The sequence below is a fragment of the Quercus suber genome, unplaced genomic scaffold (assembly GCF_002906115.3).
Source record: "Quercus suber isolate HL8 unplaced genomic scaffold, Cork oak 2.0 scaffold_277, whole genome shotgun sequence".
NCBI classification, from domain to species: Eukaryota; Viridiplantae; Streptophyta; class Magnoliopsida; order Fagales; family Fagaceae; genus Quercus; species Quercus suber.
Genome location: NW_027069733.1, coordinates 473,053 through 496,797, shown reverse-complemented (window position 1 = coordinate 496,797; position 23,745 = coordinate 473,053). Strand labels below are relative to the sequence as shown.

General features: G+C 33.3%; 3 protein-coding genes across 3 annotated transcripts; all 3 read right to left on the bottom strand.

The window, feature by feature from the left end:
- Positions 1-3,752: 3,752 nt before the first annotated feature.
- Positions 3,753-12,620, bottom strand: LOC112010784 (uncharacterized). Its single transcript, XM_065781761.1, has 16 exons — positions 12,428-12,620; positions 12,298-12,347; positions 12,047-12,107; positions 11,330-11,425; positions 11,098-11,247; positions 10,741-10,872; positions 9,533-9,660; positions 9,084-9,126; positions 8,749-8,832; positions 8,176-8,217; positions 7,786-7,856; positions 7,144-7,197; positions 6,941-7,046; positions 6,732-6,800; positions 4,447-4,590; positions 3,753-4,026 (listed from the first exon to the last, which is right to left on the bottom strand). The coding sequence occupies exons 1-16, from the start codon at positions 12,572-12,574 to the stop codon at positions 3,919-3,921; spliced, it is 1,485 nt and encodes a 494-aa protein (XP_065637833.1). The 5' UTR covers positions 12,575-12,620; the 3' UTR covers positions 3,753-3,918.
- Positions 12,621-12,804: 184 nt separating this feature from the next.
- Positions 12,805-14,367, bottom strand: LOC136070997 (uncharacterized). The gene is made up of 5 exons (XM_065781735.1): positions 14,173-14,367; positions 14,043-14,092; positions 13,792-13,852; positions 13,076-13,171; positions 12,805-12,993 (listed from the first exon to the last, which is right to left on the bottom strand). The coding sequence occupies exons 1-5, from the start codon at positions 14,317-14,319 to the stop codon at positions 12,805-12,807; spliced, it is 543 nt and encodes a 180-aa protein (XP_065637807.1). The 5' UTR covers positions 14,320-14,367.
- Positions 14,368-17,596: 3,229 nt separating this feature from the next.
- Positions 17,597-18,367, bottom strand: LOC112010776 (ATP-dependent DNA helicase RRM3-like). Its single transcript, XM_024043135.1, has one exon. It carries the CDS (start codon positions 18,365-18,367, stop codon positions 17,597-17,599), a length of 771 nt encoding a protein of 256 aa, XP_023898903.1.
- Positions 18,368-23,745: the final 5,378 nt, after the last annotated feature.

The following is a 23,745-nucleotide window of genomic DNA, read 5'->3' as shown; positions in this document are numbered from 1 at the left end:
ATTAAGCCCATTTGGCGGCAGCATAATTTTTTAAAATTTATTTTAATGAATGAGCAATTTTATTCACCAAACAGAATGATAACACAGATAATACAAACAAGCAGCAGAGCTGCAAACCTACATCAAACCAAAAATCCCAACAGCTATCAAATTCAATAAAACGAATGTTCAAGACCCTATTTTGAATAGAATTCATTATATTTCTTCACAAAATCAGTGTATATCTCACATCCTGCAAGATAGCGTGGACAATTTCAACAGCAGGTTGAATTTTTCTCCTCATTGTGTTGGAGATAAAAATATTTTTTTATCTAAAATATATTCCTTTGATATTAGATATAATTTGATAGTTGTTTATTTTGAAAACATAAAATATGCCTACAAATAAATTAAATATACCTAAAGATATTAGTTAATTAATAGTCACATATCCCCACTATGTTGTGTTATAATTTTTCAAGAATTATCATGTCACAGTTTTCATTTTAGTGTCTGTGTCCAAACTTCTTAAGTTTTCATTGTGCACTTTAGAATTGTGATTTGGATAGTACGATAGATGACAGCAACTCAAGACTCAACCAGCTATTCTATTACTACTTTTAAAGTTGTTCTTCACAGCCAGCTGACAAACAAAGCAGAAGTTTCCACTTTGATCCCAAATGTGTGTTTTCCACTCTCTAACAATTTGTTTTTTGCCCTAGTTTTCTTGTTTTGTTCAATGACCTATAGCTCTTTAAAAATTCCAGACCTCTCATCATACCAACTATTTCGAGAACTTCATGGTTGTTCGATGCTTATTGAATTTTTAGTTATTCTTTATTTGGCCAATAATAAAGAATAACTAACTGGTTCAATTCTTTACTTAGCCAGAAATACCTAGCTCAATGGGTACCCTGGTTCAATTTCAAGCTTTGCATCTATCCAAAATCATTTTTCAACTGAAATGTCTCGTGAGGGCATTGTAGCTGCGTCAAAGCAATGGGCATAAAAATGATCGTGGGTGGAAGTCCATTAACTTCTCTTTGCATTTTTAACTGTTTGACTGCACTTGAAGCCAGTTCTTGCATTCAATTCAAATGGTTATGGCCCTCATTGAGTTCACACTCTCATAAGCAACGGCAAAACACTCCCAAAAGAATAATGTAAGATTAATACCAACATATATATTATCATTTCAATAAGAAGTCTAGATAGGATAAGGCAAAACTTAGTTACTATTTCATAGGCATTCTAACTTAACTTTATCAACGTGATTGTGATGCTTTAACTAATAATTGGCATGACTGAATTCAATTAAGAAACCTAATATACAAAACCTAAAGAGCAGTGTACCATCACATTAGGACCTTTCTACCCTGCTTCAATTGCCCTTCGACTATCAAATTCTTTGTATAAGAATTTCATCCAGCACTGCTAGAGTGCACGGACCCACAAAAAGAAAAAGAATAAACAAACCAATTGATTAGAAAACTAAACTAATTAATCGAGAGTAGAGTTCTGTGGTTATTGTTGCATTTGTTTCAATGGAAATTTTCATTTCAAAGAATGCTTTTCACGTTTTAAAGGCTCTTTTTTTTTTTTTTTTTTTTGGCCAACAGGTAGAGATTTTTGAAATATCTTTTGCAAAAACTGAATATTTGGCCAAAAAAAAAAAAACCTTTTAAATCATAAAACATTTCCTGAAACTTCTAAAATATCTTTTGAAACGTCATAAGCTCCAATAACAAAAGACTCCACAATGGTAACTCTCCTCACTCTCACTCCATAGATCGACACGTGCTTGTCTTCTTGACCAACCCTTATGGCCTGTTTGGAAGTTAAAAAAAAAGAGGAAGAGTAGAGTAAAGAGAGGGAGAGTAATTTAATTACCTTGTTAAGAAGTTTTTTAAGGAATGAGAGGAGGGGTTTGGAGGGGTTTCAACTACCTCTAACCTTTCATTTTTAATTCCTTCAAATTGGAGAGATTTGAAGAGAGAATAGAGTAGATAAATTATTAACCAAATGAATTCTCCAATTTCCCCTTTTTAAATTAACAAAATTACAAACCAAAAAATTAACATGGATCGGTCTTTTCTTTTCCTTAATATTTTTCTTAGTAACTACTAACTACAAAATTATTTTCCTCAGTAACCAAACAGATGATCAATTATTTGACTTTGAAAACTCTTCAAAGCATATTCTCAGGAATCAAACACAGCACCAGGTTGTTGTATATTATTTTTAATTGATCAACATGCTGCTTCATGATTGAAGATATAAACAAAACAAAATTGATCAATTTTCAGAATCCAAGAATAGGAAACAAAACAATCCAATTGAACAGAGTAAAATTCACAAATCTAGTACACCTATCCCCCGTTTGGTTGCTGAGAAAACAGATAAAGCCAAGAAAAAAAAAATCTCATCCATCTGAAGTTGACGGAAATGAATATCACCTACTTTGAACAAAAACAAACCAATCAGATCACTTCTTTTTTTTCTTTTATTTTTTTCAGATAAAAGATAGGTATTGTATTAATAATGTCAAACAGTATACAAGCTAAGGATACCCTGTTTTATCGTATATAGAACAGGGGAAGGGAAAAACAATGATTACAAGGACAATATGCTCATCCGATGCTCATCAGATCACCTACTTTGAACAAAGTAAGATTTACATATAAAGTACACTTAGATCACCGTTTGGCTGCAGAGAAAACAGAGATAGTAAAAAATAAATGAAATCTTACGAAAATCAAAGTGGACCTTCGTTATGCACATGCACATACACCTTGTTGTGACTGATCTGATAAAATAATAATTTTAATGTCTCTATTATTTTGCAAACTTGTGCGTTTCCAATAAGGAGGTTTCCATTCTTGACATCTAGAACCTTGTAATGTTATTGAATGAGAGACTTCTGACGCAGAGTTTATTGTTTCTGGAGCTTTAATATCCTAAAATTTTCTTAGAATTCTATGCCCTTCATGGTGGTGATGAGAAAGGATTTTGTCTAAGTCCATTATGAAGAGTTTTGCAGATATTTGTTACTGGTCAGTAAAGAAACAATTGGTATCTGTATGCAAGTTAAAGAGCACTCATAAAAATAAATAAAAAATTTCTTATGGGATGGCATTTTCTTGGCATCCAAACAGTGAAAGAACAGATATAAAAAAAATTGCTTTATTAATTAGATTATAAAAATAAAAAATAAAAAATAAAATAAAAAAATTTAAAATGGGGGTAAATTTGTCTATTTAAATCATTTCTTCTCCTTCCCATCCTAATTTTTAAAACATCCAAACAAAAAAAAGGACTAATGACTCCCTTCCTCTAACTAATTTTAAAAATATCCAAACATAATGAAGGATAACTATTCCCCTCTACTCTCCCCCTTTCTAAACTTCCAAATAGACCATTAATTTTTTTTTCCAAATGACTCTTTTACTCAAACTTGTCTCTTTTCTACTAATTTTTTTGATGTAGAGTCTGAATTTGGGATCAATTTTTCCATATGAGATTCCTGAATAACCCAAAAGGAATAAAAAATATTTTCTATTTGGGACATATGTTTTTATGAAAGAAAAATGTTCATATAATTATTTGAAATTATAAGAATTACTAATTAGCATGCATGTCAAACAATAAAAAATAATTTTTAGCTCATTTTTCACAATTAAACACAGGAAAATGAGTTAATTTTCTAGAAATATATTTTCCAAAAAATCGATCATTTTCCAGAAAAAAAAATATTTCCATCAAAAGAAACCGAGTTCAAAAGCTTTTTCAATCCGGCCCTATTATTAAAAACACAATGCAGTACTTCAAACTAAACTTCACGGGGTAATAATAGGTTGCCTTACAACAACGTCACAAGTTAAGAGCACATTCCTGCCCAAATTATCAAGGGCAGTGACTTTTAAACTCAGTCTCCATCCTCTATAGGGTCTTATCGAGTGGCCATGGTTCTCCTGCCATCACTGCTTCGATCTCCCATGTTTTCCGGGGACACTTTGTCATGTTCTTGCAACCACTGGCAGTGACATGCTGCAAAAATAAAAAGGTATTAAAAAAAAAAAAAAAAAAAAAAAAAACAACTATAAAGTGAAATGCATGAAGTGATAAATTGCTATCATAGGAATAGAAATGGCACAAGAATAATTTTAATATGTGAACATTTATAAATCTGCCTTGCATATGGCTCACTCAAAAGCATACTTCATGAAGAAAGAAAAATGAGCACATGATGAGAAATAAGCCAAAACAGTTTATTGTACTTAACTGGCTAAAGAAAATATACTGAATTTGCATTTCCAATGTATTAAAAGTTAAATTGGATAAATCTAATGTGCGATTTATGTGGTGAGATTGAAAACATAACATAACCAGTACCATTATGCAGATGCAAATGTCAAAGAAAGCAAATTATTTGATCCAGTTAAAAGAGAGCTTCGGAAAATGGAGTACCACATCACTTTCAATTCGAACCCCACCAAAACATTTAAATCTGCCAATTCCTTCTTGATTGAAGAATCTTGAAGCATTTGAACTTTCCATGGCTGGAAGCAACAAAGCATCAATGAAGTAGCATCCAGGCTCTACTGTTATCACCTACATAGAAAGCCCCAAAGAAATTGGAATAATGATTATTCTATGATATATTCTGAAGCATATAAGCCAAAGATCCATAAAATTATATGGACATATTACAGATAAAAGCCAAGAACATGAATGAAGTAGTTGGGAAGAGATGGTAGATAACTGTAACATCAAATTTTTTCTTTTTCTTTTTTGTAAATAATATTGGATCAATCCTTCCCCACCAAAAGAAAAATTAATCAATAAATCACAGATTTCAATCAAACAGAGCAATTAAACATAAATGAGCTCCCTCCCTCCAAATAATGTAACATCACCAGACCCTCCAGTGTATTTTCCACGTCTTAGCAATAGAGTTTACAGGTCCAAAGTGAATATCTATCCTCATGGCAAAGCATATACAAAGGTGCTTTAAACAATCAGTGATTATAATACCAATGAACAGCCCTGACAAACATGTTTGGCACATAATGTATATCAGTATATGTAAAATATTTCAGTTCCCTTTGAATAAGTTAGCCCTGAGAAGTTAGAAGTTATTAACCAAATAGAAGATAAAGTGATGCTGCTTATCCCAATTTAGGTTTTTAAACTTTAACTAATTATGAATTTGACATATAAAATAAGTCTGAATGAAGCATGATAAAAATAAAATAAAATCAGAAGGAAATCATACAACTTCACAATTATCATATGCAACACACATGCTTTAGGGTTTTAGATTTCAAAAATAGAATCACCCATTGATGATGCAACTATGGAAGATTGATTTGCTATTACTTTGCAAATTTTCCTATTCAAGAATTATTGTATGGGGTCCACCTTTGAAGTTCAATTAAAGTAAAATTTGTGTTGCTTTAAAGGTCTAGGTACGAGTCTTTTAGGGATAAACAATTTTCTATTTGGAGTTTTATTTTATTAGTTATGGTCAATTTCGTAGTTAGAGGCAAATCTGTAATTTCTACAACTCTTGTGAATGAAGGATATTTTTGATACCTTAGTTGAGTCTGGAATTTTCTGGGAATCCTAAGTATCTTAGGTTTATTTTCTTTGAATCCTAATTAGTCTTTATAAGTTGTTTAGTTTACTAGTAACTAGTCAAAATAGGAGTCTTAATTTAGTCTTTCTACAATAAGCTTCGTAGTCCCTTGCCTATTATCTTTCCTTGGAAAGGTATTTGGAAGGTTAAGGCTCCTCTGCGCGTCTCTTTCTTTGTTTGGACTTCTATTTGGAAGAAGATTCTTACAGGGGACATTCTGCGGGGTAGAGGATTTGTTTTTGTTGACTGGTGCATTATGTGCCATTGTAACGGAGAGATGGTGAATCATTTGCTGCTCCATTGTGAAAAAACTTTTCAGCTGTGGAGCTTGGTTTTTAGATCTTTTGGGATCTCTTGGGTTTTGCCAAGATCGGTTGCAGATATGCTCTTTGGTTAGTGAAATTAGTTTGGAAAGCACTCTTATAGCATTTGGAATTTAGCTCCTTTGTGCCTAATGTGGTGTATCTGGAAGGAGCGAAATTGGCGAACTTTTGAGGATACGGACAAATCCGATGACCAGTTGCTTGCTCTTTTTAGTGGTTCTCTTTTTGATTGGTCTAGGGCTTGGAGACTCACCTCTAGTGACTCTCTCCCTTTGTTCCTTAATTCTCTGCTCTGTACTTAGATCTTTGTTGGTTTATGTTTGTTTTGTTGTCTTTTCTTTTTGTTTGTTTCCTTCTCTGTACTCCTTGCTCTACCTTATGTTTTTTCATGAGGTAGCTGTTTAAGCATAGAGACATGTTGGCCTTTGCATTTTCTGTTCTCCCTCTCTTCTTCTCTTTTTCTTTTTCCTTAAAACCCAAAATCAAGTCCTTTCTTTTACCTATTTAAGCCCTAAAACCCACATACTTTCTTATACTAAATAGCCATCAAATAACTTATCAAACCACTTTTTGATTCCGGTCATAACTCCATGACCCTTTCTTCAACAACTCTAAATTTTATTTCCACAAATCATCCTAACCCTAACCCTAACCCCAACCCCACCAAAACCACACATAGCCAAATTCCCTCAATTTGTCCTACATCACCCACACATATGATTTAATTATGTTACCGAAAGAGAAAAAGTAAGAAAGGATAATTCCAATGACTGAGAAAAACCATTACTAACCATTCCCTCTTGGAGCTCTCTAACTGTACGTAAAGACCTCAATCCAGGCTCTTTTCGCCTCTCCAGCCCCTGCAAAAAAATATGCAAATTTTCAAGACAATAAAGGAAAATGTAATACAAAACATATGTGGTATGTGCAGCTCTCTAAAAATATAAATTAAAGCAAGAAAAAGAAACTGAGCATAATAAAAATTATTATTCACTAAGACCTTTAAGTAGCCCCCAGGATCATGTGTATCAATACCAAGGAAATGCCCAAGACCATGAGGCATGAAAACGGCACCCAATCGTTCAGCCATCATATCGTCGACATTGCTAGAACGTAACTAAACATAAATTAGAAGATTTCCTTCTAATAAAAGGAATAAGTTGCAGGTAATTGAGGAAGTAACATTGAAAAAACAGATGTTACCCAACGATGATGCATCCTTTCTTCAATGACTCAAGTATAATTTTCTCTGCTAATCTGCAATTTTGAGGAGGGAGGCAGGGGTTGGGGGGGAGCAGAAGAGAGAATAAAGATGTCATGCCGAAGAGAAGATATAGGAAACTTAAAAAGGATCAGTGGAAGACACAGAAATATTATAACTATATTCTTTCAATTGAATGAATAATCTACTTAACCTTGAAATGCCACAAAATATTTTAGATAAAACAAATAAATTCCTTCATTTCGAAAATGCAATTATGAATAGCATGTAAGTAATACATTATGCATGTCTACCAACACTTCTAGAACATGATGTTCAGTTTCCAAATGACACATTGAGTAAAAATGTCTTTGAGGTTTCTTGAGAACCACATTTGGTTTAGGCTTGAATGCACAAGAATTTCTTTCTCTTTTTTTGCCTTCTACAATTTCTGTAATTCAACATATGTTTTTTCAATGTTCAAACAAATGAAATGAAAACCACTCTATTTCAATGCTTTCATATATGCTCTAATTTTTTCATGTAGTTCCCCAAAGAGGACACCCTATCCTTCCTCCCATAAAACACATACAAGACATGCATATTACAATTGTTTTAACAGAAAGTTCAATATCAAGTCTTACAAGTGCATATCAACCCAGTTTACTCCAGGTTTCATTGTAGATATTACAGCATCGTGTGCATCAAGGACAGCCTGCAAAACAAGATAGTCAGAAAAGGAACCACTGAACAACAAAATGCCACTGGCAATACACCCAAATAATATGTGTGCAGTTCTGTTTGGTACCTATTTAGTACATCAGTGATAGACAGTTGTTTAAGTACATTAAATGTATCATTACAATCCACAGATTACTGCAAATGTGCTCACAATTCTCAGACAACTTAAGAGCAGGTTTGCCACATATGAATTCTATCACCTAGCTTCAGACCATTACAAACTCACACAACAGGGAGAAGAAAATTAAGTCCAATTGATCAGGTTGATACTGCTCTAAGGAGTAAGCACTTACATTGTATATGAGCGACTGATCACTAGTGAACTTCCCGTTCACCTGCACAGAAAATTTAACAAAATTATAATTCCTTACAACTGGAGAGTGAAGATAAATCTGCATCAGACATATTTAGATAACCTTGGCATCACAAATATACTCTTTTACTCCAGAAATTCCCATCAAATCAGAGCTCTGATTTAAAACCCTCAATGTCTAAGACATTATGGGTTTGATTATGGATCATTCTGGTTCCTTATAAAATCAGAAGAAGTCAAAGACTAGAAACATGCATGATGATGGTAGTGATAATGATTATTATAAAATGACCTAGTTAATCATTATAACTTCATAAGTATTCTAAGAGAAAAGGATGAAGGTTGCAATGATTATGATAATGATCTAATCAATCTACAAACACCATCAAAGAAGGACCTATATGTAAAGCGGAAAAGAGAAACCAGATAAAATTGGGTAAGACTTAAGTGAGGAGCTACCCAAAGTTTATTAACTGCCTAAATCAAAAAGTCAAGGCCCAAAGGTAAAAAATTGTATCTAATGTAATTTTACTAGCAAAATGGCCAAACTCACAGGAAATGAACAAGTTATGTCAGAACCATAAAAATGGTATTCAGCTCCCATATCAAGCAATGCCATATCTCCATCTTCCAAAGCCTGCACAAAGGAGATTATAAGGATTTGAAAACTTCATAAGATACTTCTGAATTCAAGGAGATTCAATCAGAAAAACTGAATATTGAAACTGCAAAATATAACTAACTCTGTCATTGTGCAATTAAGCCTAGTTTAAGTATTAAGACTATACAAAGGTTCTCTTATTTAAAAATAAACATAAAAATAATAAAAAGACAATACAAAAGGCTCTACAATGCATTAAGTCAAAAAGAATATCGAATTTACCATACCCTGTCATTTGGAGCCGCTGCATGCCCATAGTGCAGCACAGAACTGTGTTATGAAACAATACACCAGTTAGCAAACCTTTCTGTGATGGATGTAAAATTCTATATAAATACATTTACACTCATAATTTACCTTTCCATTCACAAAAGTTAAAATCTTTCAATCATGAGTTTGCCAGAAAGTCTACAAAAGTGCATAACTATACATAAATTGTCCTAGTTAAAACCAGTCCCAAAGTATTGGAAAATTACAGAGCAGGTCCATATTTTGAAATTTGAATATAAAACACATATTTACATCTGTTTGTGTTTTACTTTTATTTTATTTTTTTCTGTGATAAAAAGAAGTTAATTCCGGGATGAGCATGCATCATAGTTTCAGTAATGCATGGAAGAGCACTTGGCACCGCATGCATAGAACAAGAAACCTTGAGAACCGCCAAAGGTCTCACCTATTTTCACCAGTAGCACAAATACATGTGTAAGAACAGTGCCTACAGCCGCCATACATATAGGTGTGATGAAGAAACATGCTTTCCAGCTGATACTCTTTCATTCCCACTCTAGTTTTTCTCATGACCTGGTCAGAATGTAAATAGCAAATAAAAAAATTATATTTATAACTACAAGCAAGCCAGGGATGACTCCACACCAAAAATGAACAGTATACATGTTCTCTACATCCAAAATACCTATTAAAAACAAGAAGATGTTTTTGAATATCAATACACACAAAAATACACTTACAATATGAAAATTTCCCAAAACACACAGAGATTCTTCCCCCCACACACCCCCCCCCCCCAAACCCCTATTTGCTCTTTCTGTCATTTAAGTTACAGTTGTGCCCAATACCAATACCTTTCATAATAGAAGCAAACTAACCGCACATCCATAATGAAGTTGCCAACTAATATTTTATTAATCAGAAATGCCACAGTAATGTAGAAAAATTCAGACAAGCCTTTTTCTATATATATATATATATATATAAGCTCTAATCCTCTGAGCTACAGGCCCCACCCCGTCTCCACTGGATCTGTTCAACTTTCATTAAAACTCAGACATGCAATTAGTACAAATAAAAAAGTTCACCATTTTCTGTGTTCAGTATCATACATTTTGTTCACAGCCAATCCGAAGTCCGAAAAGGAGAGAGGGACCAGTAGGTTGACGGCCAACATAAAATTTAGTCACATTCTTATGAACGGATAGTAAAAAAGAATACATATGGCCAACCCTAACTAATTTGTTGAGAATACATAACCGACCCCAAATTTTGGGACCAATGATATGTTTGGAAGGGAGATAGATGGAGGGAGAGGAGAGAAGAGTAGGGGGAAGGTAGCCGGAATATACTGAAAATTTAATACATTCTATTATCTTCCATTCTCCTCTCCTCTACCCTCCCCTCATCTCCCTCCATCTAAACATAGGGTAAGGCTTAGTTGTTGTTGTATGTGAAAACATTATCTACTAGCTACCTATTTCCCTATCACTTTGCATTATAGACATGTTACTGATTTCAACACTTTAGCAACTACAACAGAATCATGTACGAAAAATTATACTTAGATTGAATGATGTGTGTCTAATCAAATGAAGTAAGTACTGTTTATATAAATGTGTTTAGTGAATAAGAAATTTTGGAAATGGTTACCTCAACATGAGCTTCAGAGCTTATATCATTGGCAAACTGGATGAGGGCAAGCTCCTTATCCGACTTCAAAACACGGCATTCAGTCAAAATTGGATGCAAGGTTGTCAAATCCTTCTCAAACTTATCCACACCCTACAGAGATTCAGAAAAAGAAAGAAAAGGTAAAACTTATCTGCAATAGTAATTCTAGTCTAAGAATAATAATATGAAGATAAACATCAGAACCATGGAAATGCTATCAGTTCAGAGATATTTAAAAAATGTAGGGAAACTAGAAAAACCAGATTCTCATTACACTATTCTGAAGGTATAAAGAAGTCATTTGTGATGAGAGAGGAAAATATAAGATGTAAGCACCTCAAACTGTGCTGGTTTTGCATAGTTATTGCTGTCGGTGTTAAGCCCATGCAACAGAAACAACAAAGGTTTACCAGATCCTTGGAATTGGTCATGCAAAACTTCTGTGATCTCGTCAGTGTAGTACACCATGCTAACCATGTACCTTTCCTGCAAAAGAATGTACTTACGTAAAACACAAGCAAAAATATGCACAAAGGCGTACACTTCAAACTATCAATCAATTAATCACCTTAAAATGAGATAATGGCTTTACTTCTCCCAACCAAACAGCATAATCTGAGGGTAATCGAGGAGCGAACAGGATTGAATTCCCGGTCGTAATGTCCTTCAGGGCAAAAATGACAGTAAATTAAGCAAAGCATCAATAGACATATAAAAAAAACCCATACATTATACACTATTGTTCAGTTAAGCATGCGAGCACGCACACCAAAAAAATTGTTGAAAGCTTTCAAACCATTAAAAAAATTAAGGAAAATTGAACTTTTCCCCCCTTAACTATCCTGAAGTCGCAATGACTCCCCCCAACTACAAAACTAAGCAATCTTGTCCCTTAATTATTGGTAATAAGCACTTTGCCCATATCATTCGAAATTCCATCAAATTTAACAGAAAATTTAAATTTCTATTGGACATTTTTTCAGAGCAAAAAAAAAATTTACATTTCCATTAAATTTAACAAAAATTGTAAAAAGGTAAGTGGTGAACATTGCTCTGTTTTAAAGTTTAGGACGACACTGCAAGTGGATCATAGTTAAGGGGGAAAAGTGAAATTAACCCAAGATTTTAAGCATTCTATGAAAATAATCATTATTCCATTAATGGTAGCTATGATCTAGTACTCAAACAAGAATGATAATGAAGATAACTCTTTAGAAGCCAGATTTTCGAAACTACGTGTAAAACAGAACCAAGAGATAACGTGTTATAGATGTGATGTACTTACAATAGCTCCATAGAAGCCAGGTTCTCTGACTCCAAATAAGTAAGCAAAGAAACTCTCCTGCCTATATAGATCAAATTAAACCCCTAAATTAGCGAATAAAATGATCATCAACTTGCAAAAAAAAAATTCAAATTTATGCCAATAATTCTCTCCGATACCAAATCCTAATAACAACTCAAAAAAGTTCGATATAGTAAACGATTCAATGTATCTATGTATATATAAATGTGTGTGTAAGAGAGAGAGAGTACCTGAAGAGTTCGATGTGATCAGTATCGTGGCGCGTTTGTTCATCGCCTCCCTGAAAAACCGTTTGGTCGATAAGAAAATTTGAAGGGAAATTGCATTTCAAAATTTCGAAACCTCATTCGTAGTGAGTACCTGAAGGAAGACGAAGCCGTGGAGAGGACGGGAGGAGTGAGAGAGGTCATGGCGGAGAGAACTGAGAAGCTTCTCTCGGTTGGTGACGTGGAGCTCCAGTGGAACTCCCGGAGGAGAGAGAGATGACGAAGACGATGACGAAGCCATGGAAAAATGGCTTCACGATGAAGGACCAGTCAGTTCGATAACTGTCACTGCACTTTTATACTTCGCTCAAACGACGGCGTTTGTTTCTCTCATGGCATTTTTTTTTTTTTTTTAATAGGATCNTGAAGAACATCAACCATGGAAATGCTATCAGTTCAGAGATATTTAAAAAATGTAGGGAAACTAGAAAAACCAGATTCTCATTACACTATTCTGAAGGTATAAAGAAGTCATTTGTGATGAGAGAGGAAAATATAAGATGTAAGCACCTCAAACTGTGCTGGTTTTGCATAGTTATTGCTGTCGGTGTTAAGCCCATGCAACAGAAACAACAAAGGTTTACCAGATCCTTGGAATTGGTCATGCAAAACTTCTGTGATCTCGTCAGTGTAGTACACCATGCTAACCATGTACCTTTCCTGCAAAAGAATGTACTTACGTAAAACACAAGCAAAAATATGCACAAAGGCGTACACTTCAAACTATCAATCAATTAATCACCTTAAAATGAGATAATGGCTTTACTTCTCCCAACCAAACAGCATAATCTGAGGGTAATCGAGGAGCGAACAGGATTGAATTCCCGGTCGTAATGTCCTTCAGGGCAAAAATGACAGTAAATTAAGCAAAGCATCAATAGACATATAAAAAAAACCCATACATTATACACTATTGTTCAGTTAAGCATGCGAGCACGCACACCAAAAAAATTGTTGAAAGCTTTCAAACCATTAAAAAAATTAAGGAAAATTGAACTTTTCCCCCCTTAACTATCCTGAAGTCGCAATGACTCCCCCAACTACAAAACTAAGCAATCTTGTCCCTTAATTATTGGTAATAAGCACTTTGCCCATATCATTCGAAATTCCATCAAATTTAACAGAAAATTTAAATTTCTATTGGACATTTTTTCAGAGCAAAAAAAAAATTTACATTTCCATTAAATTTAACAAAAATTGTAAAAAGGTAAGTGGTGAACATTGCTCTGTTTTAAAGTTTAGGACGACACTGCAAGTGGATCATAGTTAAGGGGGAAAAGTGAAATTAACCCAAGATTTTAAGCATTCTATGAAAATAATCATTATTCCATTAATGGTAGCTATGATCTAGTACTCAAACAAGAATGATAATGAAGATAACTCTTTAGAAGCCAGATTTTCGAAACTACGTGTAAAACAGAACCAAGAGATAACGTGTTATAGATGTGATGTACTTACAATAGCTCCATAGAAGCCAGGTTCTCTGACTCCAAATAAGTAAGCAAAGAAACTCTCCTGCCTATATAGATCAAATTAAACCCCTAAATTAGCGAATAAAATGATCATCAACTTGCAAAAAAAAAATTCAAATTTATGCCAATAATTCTCTCCGATACCAAATCCTAATAACAACTCAAAAAAGTTCGATATAGTAAACGATTCAATGTATCTATGTATATATAAATGTGTGTGTAAGAGAGAGAGAGTACCTGAAGAGTTCGATGTGATCAGTATCGTGGCGCGTTTGTTCATCGCCTCCCTGAAAAACCGTTTGGTCGATAAGAAAATTTGAAGGGAAATTGCATTTCAAAATTTCGAAACCTCATTCGTAGTGAGTACCTGAAGGAAGACGAAGCCGTGGAGAGGACGGGAGGAGTGAGAGAGGTCATGGCGGAGAGAACTGAGAAGCTTCTCTCGGTTGGTGACGTGGAGCTCCAGTGGAACTCCCGGAGGAGAGAGAGATGACGAAGACGATGACGAAGCCATGGAAAAATGGCTTCACGATGAAGGACCAGTCAGTTCGATAACTGTCACTGCACTTTTATACTTCGCTCAAACGACGGCGTTTGTTTCTCTCATGGCATTTTTTTTTTTTTTTTAATAGGATCTCTCGTAGGATTTAATTTTAAATGAAGAGGCACTGTATAAATTATTAGATCAAAGAAATAAAATCTAAACCATTTTATAAATTCTCCTCATTTCCAATTACGGTCGATGATTGCCAAAGGCCTTGTAGCTGAATTGGCACCTCCTCATGCATTAAGTGCTTGAGGGTCTAGAGAGGAAAAGTTTGAACGGTGAGATTAGCAACATATTGTAATTATTTCTCAAAAAAAAATGAAGGTCGATGATTTAATGTAAAGTGATGGATTACCTTATTGAGTATGCCGTATAGGCATTTTAAAAAGTGATCATTTTAATCTTTTAGAAGCTAATAAAATCACTAGTGAGGTAAAATGTTAGGGATTATGATATATTTTTACCTTTTTTTTATAGTGCGTTCATTCATCTTGTGCATAAGATGGTTTCTGTTTTACAAATAATTATTTATAATCATGCTTCTAATCCTCTAAAATAATGATATGTAAAATTGTGACTACAAAAACCAACTGGTTTTTACTGCATTAGAAGCTATACATCTTGCTTGCCTAAAGCAGAAAAATAAAACATGATTGAAATGAACAAAAACAATAAATTAATACTACCGGTAAGAAGAATCTAATGGGTCACACCCCTAGGTTTTTTTTTTTTTTTTTTTTTTTTGATTAGAGAATGTAGTAATCCCAAATTATAATAAATGCTCTAAATTAACCCTTACTCAAAAAATGGAAGAGCCTTTGAGCACGCGCATGAGCGCATGCTCAAAGGCTAGTATTCCGTAATTATTATCTTTTTTTGCCAATTTTGTTTATGTAGTAATCAACGTGTTATTAATTGGAAGATAATGGTATAATTTAGTATTAACCTATAGGGGGAGGAAAAAAAGATCCATTGAATAAATCTTATAAATAGTGCATATAATGAAAATGCATAATGAAATCGTAACAATAAAACTATTTACAAAATACATGAGGTGACCTTTACAAAAGCTATTATGAAAAGTTGATGGATCAATGTAGAAAAGTGAAATATTTACATCAGGTAAAACTATAAAATAATTCACTACATCTGAAACATGGAATATGTGAACTTATTAATATTATGTCAGCTACGGTGGAGAAGTTGGTGGAGCAATGTTATTTGTTCCACATTCTAATTGCTTTCCAGCAGCATTTGCCATGAACCTATAATACAAAATGTGTTTGTCTGTGTTATTAATAGAGACTTTAAAACGTAAACAATAATGATAAGTACAATAAACATCAAGCATAAACTTGTTAAATGAAATATTTAAACTAACCTTGTGATGATATTGCATAGCTCCATGTATGTGAAATGGTCTACTTCAGCTTGGGACTTGAAGAACTATCATTTAATTACCAAAATTAAAAAAAAAAAAAAAATTATATCCAAACTATGTAATTAAGTTTTTTTTTATTTATTTAAAAAAGTAGATGTTGTAATGATTTGTACCTGCTTTATTATTGCATCATTCTTTACTCTCATTTTCTGTTTGTCTTTACTGTTTTGGATGTTGAAAATTGCATCGTTCTTAGTTTTTTTTTGTTTGTTTCTGTTTTTTTCTCATGGATGTTGGAAACCACATTGTCCTTGATTTTAATTCTCCGTTTGTCTCTGTTGGCAGGAGTGTTAGAGATCACATCGTCCTTCATTTTTCCTTTTTCTTTATTCTTATGGATGTTGGAAATCTGATTGCTCTTGACATTGATTTGTTGTTTGTCTTTGTTCTTGGAACTTCAAAATGAAGAAAAAAAATTGTTTGTATATTAAGACTATCAATTAGATATTTTCCTATTTTAAAAAATAGCATAACATACCTTTCCAATTCTTGTGACTCTAAAACTTGTTTCACTTCTTTCCAAAGCTCTTTCTTGTCAGCTCGAATAGTGAATCCCCAACCAAGTGAATAAATTTCCAATTTTCGAACCTAACCCATACGCAGCATGACATTTTTTTAATATTAATTTTGATAAAATAATAGAAAGGGATGCTAATTAAAGATATCATTAAAAAGAAATATACATTGTTATCAATGGCCTCCATGTTTAATATTGAATGATCATCCTTCCAATTCTCCCAATGAGCAGTAGGAACAGCATGCACTCCATTATTTAGCATAGTGGACTCGATCCTCACATTTGAGTTGGGCATCCTTCCTGTTACCAATTAATTGTATACATAAAAAATATCAAGATTTAAAATATTAAAACGTAGACTGCACAACCATTAAATTTGTAAATTATTAAAATAAATCTATATGTAAGACAATTCTTTTCAGTTGTTAATTAATACCTATGATGAAGGGAACAAAACATCTTTATACACAATATTTCTTGTGTGAACACCTTCCTCCTCAGGTATTCTTCCTTTTTGCACCAATAGTTTTGTGATGGATTGGGAGACTCCCCTTGACAGCACCACATATAATTGGCCATGACTAAAAATATGATCAGGAAGATAAATTCCAACATTTGGAATTGTCTGACCTTGCGCTTTGTTTATTGTAAGTGCAAAGCTCAAACGTACAGGAAATTGTCATCTGATCATTACAAATGGTAGGTGTACATTTTCTGTTGTCTTCAAAGGGATTCTTGGCAAAAAAGATGTGTGTACCCACATATTGTCCAATCAAAATTTCAACGTCAATTATGTTGTTAAAACATCCACGGCATATCAATCTTGTACCATTACATAATCCGGCTTTTGGATCTATATTGCGCAACAACATAATTGGAGCAGCCTTTTTCAACCTTAATATATGTGGTGGTAAACCCCCTGGAGATATAGAATTTAGGAATTCTTGTTGATATAGATGTTGCGTATCTCCTTCAACCTCATCAAAAGAATGTAATGTAAACTCATCTCCTGGAAACTAAGAAATTATCTTTGCATTAAGCTGTTCAACATCATCATTTATAGGTGTTAGCAAAACCCTATCAACCATATACCTTGCATCATTGGTATGTTCTTGCAAACTTGGGAAAACTTGCTCAATCAAATTGTATATAGAATGCTAACCCTCCCATTGCATTGCCATTGAAGGGGGTAGTTTAATCAAATCATCCATTATAAATGGATCATTCCCATCACCGATGTGTTGTATATACTTAGCAAACTCTTCATCGTTAACAGACCTCATATTCTACTTCAAATGTAGCCCTTTGACGCCTTTCCATAATGGGAACTTGACTATGCATGCATCAATCATTTCTGCCTTTGTACCCTTTGAAACAACCGGAAGTACTTGACGAAAATCTCCCCCCAAAATTAGCACCTTCCCACCAAAAGGTAAATTTTCTTCCATAATATCTTTAAATATTCTATCTAAAGATTCAAGTGCACGTCGATTTACCATTGGGGCTTCATCCCAAATAATTATTGTGGCACGTCTAATAAGTTCAGCTAAGTCTGATTGTTTACTTATTGAGCAAGTAAATGAAGCATCAGGAGTTAAAGGAATCTTAAACCTGGAATACGTTGTTCTTCCACCAAGTAGTAATGTTGCTGCAATGCCAAATGTAGTTGTGGCAATTGCAATGTGATCGGCTTTTCTCAAGGTTGCTGATATTGTGCGATACAAAAATGTTTTCTCAATTCCTCCTGGTCCATCGACGAAGAATATCATGCTTTCTTTACGATCAATAACTGTCATGATTGTCTCATATGCAACTCTCTGATCATTATTAAACTTCTCAATTAAAGTGAGTTCTTCATCTACATTAGGAACAATTAGCTCATCTTGTATAAGTCTTGGTACAGTTGAATCATTATCACATTCTCTAGTTGAAATCGGCAAATCATATTCTATGATGTGCTTTCCATGTTGCAAGAGCAACACCTCTAAATCATTGAAAAGTTTATTTGTACAAAGTGTCTCTGTTGTAACAGATGTTGATGGGTAATCTTCTGCCATATATGGGTAGAACTCATTCCACAATTCTCTTACTCTAGTTGGTAGACAAAATACCAATATTGTTACAAACAATCTTCTTAAAGCTGACGGCATTCAAATGTCTCTTGCTTCAAGCAAACACTGTCGTATGCTATTATCATTCTCTAGTAAACCCCTTTGTTCAGCTGCTTGCTAAAAAGTTGGATAGGTTATCCCATAGACAGTCAATAAATCGTCAAATCCTATTGGCCCCTTGATATGATTAAGAAGAACACGCAGATTGAACTTCTCTCCATCAAATGGTGAAACAGTATATATCCTGCCCACTACTTTTTTTATAAAATCTTCTTCGTGTCCATGTTTTGTTTTTATAATCCCAACAATAATGCTCAAGGAACTCTCTATATAGATAATTTCTTGCATCATGATTAATCATATTCATATAAAAAAATTCAGTGAGCATTGTCTTTTCACTTCGCTCCAAAATATTAGCAATAGGTTCATGTGGTCTAAAACGTACCTGTTGTCTATTTGGAAGATGAATTTGCAAACGAAAAACAGTAGGGTACATTCGATACATAGGAAAAGAAAATATCTTCCAACATGCCTCTAGAGCACATACCCATCTTGCATCAATGTACTGTTGGACCTCATCATAATTTGGGTCTGGTCTAACTTCCATAAAGACAAGATCTGGGCCTTTATACACATATTTATATAAGTACTTTACACTCTTGATACTGCAACATATTTCAACATTAATATGGCAATTATATTTCAACAATAACCAAGGATTATATGGAACAACCCAAGTGTTGTCTACCATAATCCTACAATGATCATTCAATGGCACATGATTATTAGTATCATATCGTTTGTAAACAAGATATGAGTCATTGCCTTGGTAGGTTTCAGGCGAGAAAGGCTTTGGGTATCCTTTTTTACATCGCCTACTTTTCATGCACGGTGATCTTGGATTTTGTATTCCGCAAGGACCATGTATCATATGCTTTAGTACAGCTTTATGTAACTGAGGCTGTTCTTCCTTACACGGTATTTCTGCTTTAACTACTCAATCGTAATCCTCTGGATTATGTAATTTATCATCTTCATCGAGAATTATAAGCATGTGAGCATGTGGTAAACCCCTTTTTTGGAACTCAAAGACTTGCACATATACAATAACTCTTCCGAGAACCCCCTTAACCACAATATCATCTTTCAATTCTTCAAATTTTGATTTGAAAATTCTTGCAAGCAAGTCTGGACGATCTTGTGTGGTTTGTGCGGGTAAAAGCTCATTTTGGATTTCTTCCCATTCTGGATTACACGTCATTGTGATGAATAAATCTGGTTTCTCAAACTTTTGAACCAATGACATTGCATCTTGAAATCGTTGGATCATATCGCGCGGGCTTCCCCCAAATGATGAAGGTAGAATGGTTCTATGCTCAACATTTCCTAAATATAAGATGAAAAAGTTGGGTCATTAATAAATATTGATACCAATTTGCCATTAATAAAGTAATGTAAATTTCAGGTGTAAAGTTTACATTACTGGTACCACTCTCTCCTTCATGGAAAGCATCTTGTAGGCCTTGGTACGGATCTGCCCTAATAGAATCTTGATTGTGCTCAAACCACCTAAGCTTGTGTGTTTCAATTTTTACATAATTATCAACAACATACTTTTGTGAAAGGCGTCTTCCATACCAAATCATTGATAGAGCATCATCGCGAATCTTGGACATTAGTAAAAATAGATGTAGGTTTAGTTGTTTTATAGTGTAAGCAGCATTTTGAATTAAAAAAAAAATTTGAAAATAACAAAACTGTTACCTGAAAGATGTATGCATAATAATCACAACATGACACTTTAGTTCTATTAGTGTCGCGTGTGTTGATATCCCATCCATATGTTCCAAATGGAAAAAGTATTGGGTACTGTAATGAATCATAATATCCTACTGTATCTTGAATATTGATCAAATTACCAACAAACGTTTGAACCAAAATTTTTCTACCACTTAAATAACCAGCTTCTTCTCCTCCTACAATAATAGCTACCACTTGGGAAGCACTAGGAAGGCAATATTGAGGTTGGTTTAGAGGTTGTTCTTTAATGAGGAGTTTACATTGATGTAAATTTGGACTTCGAGATAGTTGACGAAATTTCTCCACAAATGGGTTATGCATGTCTAAGATCCTTTGAATAAGTCGCACAATATCTTCATGAGCTTCTACAGATTGAGACATTTTGCGTTGTATTTCAAGATCGATGTCGTAGATATAAAATTGTAGATGCCTTACACTTAGAGGTGTATGTGGTAAAAGACTACCAATTCTATGATAGATGGCACCTTAGGCACGAAATGTATATATTCCTCGACTATTCAAGGCCATGCTTTCATCCACGTGCACACCCATTGAGGTAAATGCAAACATGTTGTTGTAAAACCGTATATATTGCCTAAAATGTCTGCCCCGTGGTGTTTGCTCACAAATGAGCTCCCTAAATTTAGGACAAATTGGTATGTTGGGTAAGGATATTTGTCCATCCTTGCAACACATCGAGGATGTCTCTCGATGGAACAAACGGGCATTACAAAAGCAACATGTCTTTGGTTGTGGTAGTTGGTACCTAATGGTCTCTATACCTTCTTTAAAATCCTTTGCACAATTGTATCTACCTCGCATAAAATTTATTACATGTGCAGTACCGTCAAACATGTTGTCAACACCTAATTTTTATTTTGAGGAAAAAATTAGTGATAAAGAGTGTTATGATAGTTGTGAAAGAAAAAATTAAAATTGTACCAAATATTATGTTGTAGAATAAGCAAAATATTAATAATGTTTTGAATATGCAGCTTGTTAACAAATAAAAAAATTGATAATGATAAACATGTAAATTGAAATTAAAATGGTGACATTGAGTAACAAACCTTGTTCTCTGTAGCCATCCCCGTGATTTTGATCATTTATATTTTCAAATTCTTCAGTTCTTTCTACACCTGTAATGTAATTATAGAAAATGCTCAATTGGTGAAATTATATATAAAAAATAATGATGAAAGCTTTATAGAATGATATAAACATGAAATTGAAGATAAAAATGGTGACATTGAGTGGTGAACCTTGTTCTCTATAGGCATCCCCTTGGTTTTGGTCAACTATATTTTCAACTCCTTCAATTCTTTCTATAACTGCAATGTATTTATATAAAATGCTCAATTGGTGCAATTACATATAAAAAATAAAGGTTAAAGCTTTATCAATACATTATATAAAACTTACCAGTATTAACATTAGAATTTATATGACTTGGTCCAGCCTCAAAGTCATTTGCCATTATAGTTGGATAGGTTGGAGGGAGACCTAAATTTAATATTATAAACAGTGACTTAGTATCTTTGTATACATTGACATACAGCTAACATGCCAGAAACTATGGATTTTCTCAAAATAATAAGATTCCAAGCAATGAAGAATGTTTATAGATACAAAACTATAATCTCACCACTGACTTCTTGCATAGCCCTATGCTCAACTGGCATATTGTGTGCCAAGTCACGAATATGTGTAAGCCTATGACTTTGTCTATCCTCATGATTAGGTGGTATTAGTGATGGGTTTGTTGATGTTGAATTAGAATGTACAACATCTTCTTCATTTAAATTTGCTAGGCCTCCCACTAAAATGTGATCACTACCCAAAGTTTGTTGTCTTTGTCTTGAGTAATTAGCATGGCATCTTGCCAATCGAATATTTCTGCTTTCATTGTCTTCACGTTGTCTTCTCAAGCGAGCATAATATCTCCATCATTCTCGACGACGTTCTATGTCATCGGTATTCACCATCGCTGTATTTTGCGAACTCATTTCTACATAAAATTAAATTAAATTTATAGTGATCGTTGCGCATACATACACAATAATCAATCGATTTTTCTGTGTCACAAATAGGGTGTATTAAAACCTCAATAAAGTGAATTAATTTTGAACAAATTAATCACATGTAAGAATTGTAATAATATGTGTAATTGTAATAAATTTTTAGTAAAATAGGAGAAATAAGTTACACTTCTTAAAATTATTAAATTATTATTTTAGGTAGAAGTTTTGAGAATATATTTAAATTTAGGTTATGATTTGTTAGATCAATATGATGAAAATATAATTTAGAAAATGTTTAATTTATTTCACAGAATCATTTATAGTTAAAATTAGATTAACTTTTCGGTACTCATTTCACACTCTTTAAAAAAATAAAAAATAAATAAATAAATAAACCATGCCATTTTGGTTAATTTGGATGAGAAAATAATGTGTTTGTTTGTAACTTTATGTGTTTGTGTGTAAATGTAAGAGGGAGAATAAGTGGCTTAGTGAGTTTAGAAGTTGAGAGTTGTGGAGGTGATGATTTAAAGGATTTGAATGTACATTTAATTTCTTACTTTACCAGTATAAATATAATATCAAACAAATATGCAAAGAGGCACCAAAGTCAGAAAAGAAAAATATTGTTGTTTTACGTTAAAACTTTTTTAATCTCTTCTTTACTAAAGTGCCCTTAATTATCCATAAAAAAAAAATTACCCTTAATTACGTGGGACATACTGATACATGGCTTGCATTTTTGGATTGCGATTTTGATGCTTCTACTAATTTTTGGGTAAGAGTTAATTTAGAGCATTTATTATAATTTTGGATTACTACATTTTCCAATCACAAAAAAAAAAAAAAACCTAAGGGTGTGATGAAAAATTATTTCACCACACATAATACTCATCAATGGCCTGCATGTTCGATATTGCTTGATCATGCACTCCATTATTTAAATAGTACATTTTCTATGTACTATTTTAAAAAATCGCACTTTAAATTTAGACCAAAGCATTAAACTAAGTATATTCTCCTTTATTAATTTAATCTTTAATTTACTTTTTGAAGTAAATAATACGTTTTTTTTAGTGAAAAATAAAATCGTTTTTACTGTTTTCTCTTTTTCGAAAATTCAAAGTATTTACATCTTGTACTTTGTCCTTTATATATATATATATATATATATATACACACACATCTATCCATGTACTAACCATGTACTATTTTAAAAAATCCCACTTTTTATCCCACGTTAAACATCTCACGTTTTCCTGTTTTTCTTTTTCTTTTTTAAATCTCTTCCATAGTTTTGGGAAAAAAAAAAAAAAAAAAGACTCCTACTATAAAACTATTACTATAATTTCTCCATCCATATCCTTATATTTAGGCACTAACATATATGATTTTGAAAGAAAGAAAAGGCTAAATTTTAGGGAAATTTAAAAGATTAAAGTGGGGAATTGGTGTGACCCTATCCTTATTTAAAAGTTTATCAAAAAAAGAAAAAGTACACGT

Bases quoted from the DNA above. Each gene is read 5' to 3' on its own strand.
- LOC112010784 (XM_065781761.1), bottom strand. From the start codon at position 12,574: ATGGCTTCGTCATCGTCTTCGTCATCTCTCTCTCCTCCGGGAGTTCCA. The intron at 11,248-11,329 runs GTGATTAATTGA...ATTCTTTTGCAG, and splicing joins AGCCATTATCTCATTTTAAG to GAAAGGTACATGGTTAGCAT. The intron at 8,833-9,083 runs GTATGGTAAATT...TCCTTTGTGCAG, and splicing joins CAGCGGCTCCAAATGACAGG to GCTTTGGAAGATGGAGATAT.
- LOC136070997 (XM_065781735.1), bottom strand. From the start codon at position 14,319: ATGGCTTCGTCATCGTCTTCGTCATCTCTCTCTCCTCCGGGAGTTCCA. The intron at 13,172-13,791 runs GTAAGTACATCA...TTTGCCCTGAAG, and splicing joins CTGGCTTCTATGGAGCTATT to GACATTACGACCGGGAATTC. The intron at 12,994-13,075 runs GTGATTAATTGA...ATTCTTTTGCAG, and splicing joins AGCCATTATCTCATTTTAAG to GAAAGGTACATGGTTAGCAT.
- LOC112010776 (XM_024043135.1), bottom strand. From the start codon at position 18,367: ATGGCAGAAGATTACCCATCAACATCTGTTACAACAGAGACACTTTGT.